At 47.9% G+C, this 7,798-nt stretch overlaps 1 protein-coding gene across 1 annotated transcript; it reads right to left on the bottom strand.

Moving 5' to 3' along the window:
* Positions 1–2,605: 2,605 nt before the first annotated feature.
* polr2l (RNA polymerase II, I and III subunit L) lies at positions 2,606–6,796 on the bottom strand. The gene is made up of 2 exons (XM_055663073.1): positions 6,638–6,796; positions 2,606–2,859 (listed from the first exon to the last, which is right to left on the bottom strand). Exons 1-2 carry the CDS (start codon positions 6,730–6,732, stop codon positions 2,751–2,753), a joined length of 204 nt encoding a protein of 67 aa, XP_055519048.1. The 5' UTR covers positions 6,733–6,796; the 3' UTR covers positions 2,606–2,750.
* Between the last annotated feature and the right edge of the window lie 1,002 nt (positions 6,797–7,798).

Below are 7,798 nucleotides of genomic sequence, written 5' to 3'. Positions count from 1 at the left end.
TGGACAATATTTTGATTGGCAAATGGAGATTGTGGAAAATTAAAATAGCCACTGAACAGAAAAAGTGGCATAGCTAGCCGACTGCTTCAATAAGGGCTTCAGAAACCTGGGTTCAATGCTGTTCATTGGCGTTGTCTACGAGTTTCCTCTGGGAGCTCTGGTTTCATCCTGTGTCTTGCCTTCAATGTATAGAATTGAGTATAGTTGACGACCACTTACACTGAACAAATAAATAACTTTCTTGAAGATCGGTAAAAAGCTGGATAGGCAGCATCCCTGGCGAAAAGGAATGGAGCCTGAAGACTGCAACAACCAGGTTCAGGAATAGCTACTTCCCCACGGCCATCAGGTTATTAAACTTGGCTCGGACAAAACTCTGACATTTATACCCATTATCTGTTATTTGCACTTTATCAGTTTATTTATTCATGTGCGTATATATTTATATAATGGTATATGGACACGCTGATCTGTTCTGTAGTCATGCCTACTATGTTCTGTTGTGCTGAAGCAAAGCAAGAATTTCATTGTCCTGTCAGGGACACATGACAATGAACTATCTTGAATCTTGATGATGTTTTGGTTCGAGATCCTTCTTCAGACTAGTTGGGGATAAGGGAAACGAGAGATATAGACGATGAGGCAGATACCCAAAACATCACCCATTCCTTCTTGCCAGAGATGCCGTCTGTCCCGCTGAGTTACTCCAGCTTTTTGTGTCTATCTTTGGTTTAAACCAGGATCTGCAATTCCTTCCTACACATAATAACTTTCTTGGGACATGTCTGTCCATTTCATGCCAGTTGCTTTGGATCAAATTGCTAGTATATTTATTGCACTGCAAAAAAAGGGGTTGTCAGTGGCTGAGCATTTATTATTTTAGGCTGATGATAAATTGATAAATGCTCAAGGGATGGTATGTGTGGCGTAGCTCAGCATCACTGCCTTTTTTTGATATCTTTAAGAGGGAGATTGACAGATTTTTGATTAGATGTTTGGGTGCCGGGGGTTATGGGGGGAAGGCATGAGAATGGGGTTGAGAGGGAAAGATAGATCAGCCGTGATTGAATGGTTCTTCTTACATAGGGTGTGCACAGCCTAAAGTTGTAGGACAACTTGTTCTATTTGATTGTGCACACCGGGTTGATTGCATTCGTCAAAACAGGGCGGGCCACATGAAGGCTGAATCCTCCACCCCATTGAATGGTTGAGTAGACTTGATGGGCTTTATTCTGCTCCCATCTACTTTGGAGAGGAAAGGTATGAATGAAAGTGCCTTGAGTGCAAAATCTGGACCATCAGTCCACTACTGGAGTTGCCAAGGAACACATGGCCCCTCTCCAGGCTCAGTCTGTGTCGAGTTAGTGCTTGTCTGTGTGCTGGACTTGAAAGGACTGCTAGGTCTGGTTTCTGTATCCTGCAGCCTGTTCAACTGACTAAATCATGACCTTGTCTAACAGAACTTTTAAACATTCCAGCTTCAATTCCAATCGACTGTGGAGGAGGAATTAGCATCCAAATTCATCCCAGTGAAATCAGTGAGTCAGGGGGAAAAAGCTTGATCATTTATGGTTTGGTGGTGGATGGTATCAGGAACGACCAGGAATTATCAGGCTTTTGTAATTTTTTACTTGTGATTAAAATGTAAGAGTGGTAACCCTGATATTCCTGAATAGGTAACAGTGTTATATTTCTGTGGGGAATAGTGACACAGTCCTCAGATTATAACATTACCTAGTTTCAGGAATAGCAGGGTTACCGCCCCTATATTTTAGGTAGTAATGTTATTTTTACTTTGTATAATGCGTGGAATAGTGACACATTATTCAGAGTACAATAACATTGCGACCTAGTTTCAGGAAGAGCAGGGTTACTACACTTAAATGTTAAATTACAAGTCAAAATTACATTTCATATACTTGTGTAAATGTCCTCACTGTAAAAAATTGCAGCGAGGACATTTACACAAGTCAAATGAAATGTATGCATAAAGAAATATCAAACCTTGTTTCTAGACATCAAAGAGTGGAGAGAACGTTAACGTCAGGTTGGTACTGAAGCATTATTTACCCAATTTATTCACATTCCTCGAATGCTGCCTAACCTAACTAGTTGCAGCACTTTGTTTAGGTGTAATTGAAAGTGGCAACCTCGTCATTAGCAAAGTCTTACTCAGTAATTAACTGTGACACAAAATTGGCTTTGTCACTAAGGCAAAGACTTGTGCAGGATAATGCCCAAACACTCGTGCTGTGAAGGTACAGGACAACACATGCACTGGCTTGGTCCTCCTTGTCATTTCTCCAGTGTCGGTTCAAAGTCACCTTGAGAGCAGATAAAACTACAGAATTGAGAATGCTCACAGAACTTTACTGTCAGCGGACGTAACGCTCAGTAACTGGAGTGAGAATTATTTCAAAAGTGCAGGTAGGTGGTATCCTGAACAGCTGACATTTATGGTTCAGTACACCAGTACATCAGAGGATGACAAAATGATTACTTTCCAGTCCACTAATCACTGTAAGGGAATAAAGATCTCTTTAAAAAGAAGGGATGATCTTTTACCAGCACAGTAGTCAAATAACTTCTCATTCATAAGCACTGATAATATAAAATCCCCATTTTTATTTATGATACAGTTATGCAAATTGTCTTCTTCCAGACCATGTTCTCCAGATCTTCGTGTAGAATTTGCCTGTCACACCAGTCTAATACTTTGCCATTATCATGATCCACAAGTCAAGGGTGGATCATTTCTCCAGGGGAGCGTAGTTCAGGAGTTTCTCAATCAGATCAACGTGGGAGAGGAGCATCCGCCGACAGCAATACCGCTTCAGGCCTAGTGCGTCCAAAGCATCACTAGAAACAAGTGAACCACAGGGCCATTCAGTTTCATTATGAACCCATGAGAGACGAGGCTCACTGTCCCTCAGGTGCAGAAAGTTTGGAGCAATTCAACTTTCCACCCACGGGGCAGTCTCAAATTGTGTAGGAAGGAACGGCAGATGCTAGTTTAAACCGGATAAATAAATGCTGGAGTAACTCAGTGGGTCAGGCAGCATCTTTGGAGAGAAGGAACAGGTGATGTTTCAGGTCTCGACCCGAAATGTCGCCTATTCCTTTTCTCTAGAAACATAGAAAATAGGTGCAGGAGTAGGCCATTCGGCCCTTCGAGCCTGCACTGCTATTCAATATGATCATGGTTGATCATCCACTCAGTATCCTGTACCTGCCTTCTCTCCGTACCCCCTGATCCCTTTAGGCACAAGGGCCACATCTAACTCCCTCTTAAATATAGCCAATGAAATGGCCTCAACTACATTCTGTGGCAGAGAATTCCAGAGATTCACCACTCTCTGTGTAAAAAATGTTTTTCTCATCTCGGTCCTAAAAGATTTCCCCTTTATCCTTAAACTGTGACCCCTTGTTCTGGACTTCCCCAACATCAGGAACAATCTTCCTGCATCTAGCCTGTCCAATCCCTTAAGAATTTTGTAAGAGATGCTGCATCACTCGCTGAGTTACTCCAGCACTTTGTGTCTACCCCCGGGCAGTCTAAAAGCATTGCTTTTCTAGAACCCCCAGTGATCTTGATTTTAAATCCAGAATGCTGCATGTGAAATACTTTGTTCAAAGAGGGGCTGCTATTCGTCAAACGTGTTAACTCAAAATGTAAGTGGGAGTTTATGTGTGCGTGGAGGGGCAAGAGGAAGGAGGAGAAAGATGCAGCCACGGGAAGTATAGACCAAGGGACAGGCAGGCAATTGACAGTTGAAAAAGAGAGACGTTGTACCAGAAGTAATGGTGTAGAAGATGGTATTATCAGAATAAATTTAACAGAGAAACGTACGCTAGAAAAATATCTTAAATCAGCATCGGAGAATACAAAACCCTAAAGGGTAGGTTTCTGTATAGTCCCTAACACTCTTCAGAGATCATAGGTACTGTTAATCTAACCTTCATTCCTGCCCATTCTCCATCATTTAGTAAAGAAATGTATCTCTATCTTTAATAAAAGGGACTCATTGAGGGTGGCACAGCGGTTGAGTTGCTGCCTTACAGCACCAAATACCCTGGTTCGGTCCTGACTACAGGTGCTGCTTGTACAGAATTTGTACATGCTCTCTGTGACCTTGTGGGGTTTCTCCAGGTGCTCCAGTTTCCTTCCATATTCCAAAGATGTGCAGGTTTGTAGGTTAATTGGTTTCTGTCAATTATTCCTCATGTGTAGGATAGAATAGTGATCGGCGTGGACTCAGTGGGCCGAAGGGCCTGTTTATGCACTGTATCTAAACCAAACTAATGTACGGCTAAACTAGTACATGTACGTAGTACATAGTACTAGTACAATACACTTGTATTGTATTGTATTGTATTGTTGTGTAGTAAGTGTGATCGTTGGTCGGAGCAGACCTGCTGGGCCGAAGGGCATTTCCACTCTGTCTAAATTAGACTCACATCACAGGTTATTGAGCTATTTGTGATTAAAAAAACCCTTGCCTACGTGGAAACAGAACGCTGCAGCAGCGAAACAGCCCCTTCAGCCCACATCTGTGCTAACCACAATGACTGCACATCTGCCTGCACATGGTCCATATCCCTCCAAAGGCAACAGGATAGAAACGGACGGCAAAGATGGAAAAAGTCAGTTCAGCCCGACAATAGACACAGGCACTGTCTGAAGAAGGGCTCGACCCGAAACGTCACCCATTCCTTCTCTCCAGAGGTGCTGCCTGTTTCGCAGTTACTCCAGCATTTTGTGTCTACCTTCAGGCACAACTTTGCCCTATGGCTCAATCAGTCCACCCATTGCTGTCTTTCCTCTACCCCTCTCTGTGTGGCCATAACATTTCAAATACAGCACAGAAAAAGGCTCCTCAGCCCCTCGCCCCTGCCAACCAAGATGCCCCATCTAAGCTAATCCCATTTCCCCACATTTGACCCATATCCCCCTAAACCTTTGCAACTGCTCCTTTTCCACTGTTATCAGGCCACTGAGCATTAACTGGAGTCTAGTCCCAATCTTCCAACCTACGTCATTGTGGACATTGGTATTTTTCTCTTTGCACTACCTGTTATATTTGCGTATGGTTTGATTGTACCCATGTGTTATATGATCTGATAGCACACAAAAGCTTTTCACTGTACCTCTGTACACGTGACCTTGATCACAATGAATGGTGGTGCTGGCTCGAAGGGCCGAATGGCCTCCTCCTGCACCTATTTTCTATGTGACAATAAACCAATACCATACCTAAGACATCTGTGGGGAAAATGAATATGTGACGTTTCAGGTCTAGTCCCTTTTTCATACCCGAAATGTCACCTGTTCCTTTTTTCTTGAGATGCTGCCAGTCCCACTGTTACTCCAGCTTTTTGTGTCTGTCTTTGGTTTAAACCAGCACCTGCAGTTCCTTCCTACACACCTTACCTGACCAAATGTATTTTAAATGTTATTATAGTACCTGCCACAACTCTGGCATCTCGTTTCATACACCCACCACCCAATGCGTGGAAAAAATGCCCCACATGTTCCTATTAAATCTCCCCTCCCTCCCCCAAAACCAATGACCTCTGGTTCCCCAACTCTGGGGAAAAGACCTGTGACCTTCTCACGCTATGCGGTTTAAAAGACACTTGGACAGGTGCATGGATAGGCCGGATAAGGGCGGCACGGTGGCGCAGCGGTAGAGTTGCTGCCTCACAGTGGCGAAGACCCGGGTTCGATCCTGACTACGGGTGCTGTCTGTGTGGAGTTTGCACGTTCTCCCCATGAGTGACCCGCATGGGTTTTCTCCGGGTGCCCCGGTTTCCTCCCACACTCCACAGGTTTGTAGATTAATTGGCTTCGGTAAAAATGTAAGAACTGTCCCTATAGTGCGTGTAGGATAGTGTTAGTGGGCGGGAAGCGCTGGTGGGCCGAAGGGCCTGCTTACTTCGCGCGCTGTATCTCTAAACTAAAACTGGGCCACGGGTCCAGGTGGGACGTGTGTAGGTGGGTCAGCATGGGTAGGGTGGGCCGAAGGGCCCGTTTCCGCGCTGAGTGACTCTCTGACTCCTCGGATACTTAACACCCGCGGGGAGCGGGCCCTTCCCAACCGCCCAGCGGCGCCGAGACCCGTCCGCCCCGGGCCCGCTCCGTCACCCGAGTCCCCGGTCCCCGGGCCCGCTCCGTCACCCGAGTCCCCGGGCCCGCTCCGTCACCCGAGTCCCCGGGCCCGCTCCGTCACCCGAGTCCCCGGTCTCCGGGCCCGCTCCGTCACCCGAGTCCCCGGGCCCGCTCCGTCACCCGAGTCCCCGGGCCCGCTCCGTCACCCGAGTCCCCGGTCCCCGGGCCCGCTCCGTCACCCGAGTCCCCGGTCCCCGGGCCCGTTCCGTCACCCGAGTCCCCGGTCCCCGGGCCCGCTCCGTCACCCGAGTCCCCGGGCCCGCTCCGTCACCCGAGTCCCCGGGCCCGCTCCGTCACCCGAGTCCCCGGTCTCCGGGCCCGCTCCGTCACCCGAGTCCCCGGGCCCGCTCCGTCACCCGAGTCCCCGGGCCCGCTCCGTCACCCGAGTCCCCGGGCCCGCTCCGTCACCCGAGTCCCCGGTCCCCGGGCCCGCTCCGACACCTAAGCCCCCGGGCGCGGCGCACTCACCCCTCGGTGTACTCGGCCTGCAGCAGGCCCAGGTAGGCCTCCCACTTGTTGCCGACCACTTTGCCGCAGGTGAAGCAGCGCACGGGGATGATCATCCTGCGCCTCCAATGGCCGCCGCACTGCACATGCGCAGTAGGCAGGAGCCGCGTGTTCGGTCATGGGCTCGTGGGTCATTTGTTTCGCGTTTCCATTTTGGGAATCAAATTTATGAGAGTTTTTTTTAATGGGTTTCTCTAGTATCTTTGGTTGGCAGTCCGCATGCGCCGTGTTGTGTGTGTGTGAATGTGTGTGTGTGTGTTTATGTGTATGTGTGTGTGTGTGTGTGTGTGTGTGTGTGTGTGTGTGTGTGTGTGTGTGTGTGTGTGTATGTGTGTGTGTGTGTGTGTGTGTGTGTGTGTGTGTGTGTGTGTGTGTGTATGTGTGTGTGTGTGTATGTGTGTGTGTGTGTGTATGTGTGTGTGCGTGTGTGTGTGTGTGTGTGTGTGTGTGTGTGTGTGTGTGTGTGTGTGTGTGTGTGTGTGTGTGTGTGTGTGTGTGTGTGTGTGTGAGTGTGTATGTGCAGTGTGCAGCACAGAGGTGTGTGTTTCGAAACATGTGTACTGCATGTGGTATTGTAGCTGTATGTGTGTGAATGTGAGTGTAGCGTGAGGCAACGTTGTGTGTCTTGACGGATCGGGTGTGGGGTAAATGTTAGTGTGTGTGGGGCGTGAATGTGTGTGAGGTATGAGAGACAACAAGGTGTAACGCGTGTGTTTGTGTGGGATGTGACTCCCCAAACGGAATATGAGGTGTGTGTGTGTGTGTGGTGTGTATGGACAGAGAGTGTGTGTGTGTGTGAAGTGCTGAGCCACCGGGAGGTCAGCGTGGTTGTGTGTGAGGTGTTGTTTGTGCCTCGCTGTGTGTGTGCTGACATCTAGAGCAGCGGTGTGGTGTGTACCTCTGTGTGAAGTGTAACCAAGCTGACCTGTGTGTGTCCCACTCCGTCTCCGTGTGTGTATGGGTTTGTGAGTGTGTGAGGTGTCATATTTGTTTGTGTGTGAGTATGAGTGTGTGTGTGTATGAGTGCGCATGTGCTAATACGATTCCCGGTGCAGTGACGCAGCGGCAGCACAGAGGGCGCCTATGCGCTTCGAAACATCAGAGGAACTGCAGATGCTGGTT

This window comes from Leucoraja erinacea, chromosome 37, assembly GCF_028641065.1.
Source record: "Leucoraja erinacea ecotype New England chromosome 37, Leri_hhj_1, whole genome shotgun sequence".
In the NCBI taxonomy this organism is placed as follows: domain Eukaryota; kingdom Metazoa; phylum Chordata; class Chondrichthyes; order Rajiformes; family Rajidae; genus Leucoraja; species Leucoraja erinaceus.
The sequence above is the reverse complement of the archived record's forward strand: the minus strand, read 5'-3'. Positions and strand labels throughout refer to the sequence as shown.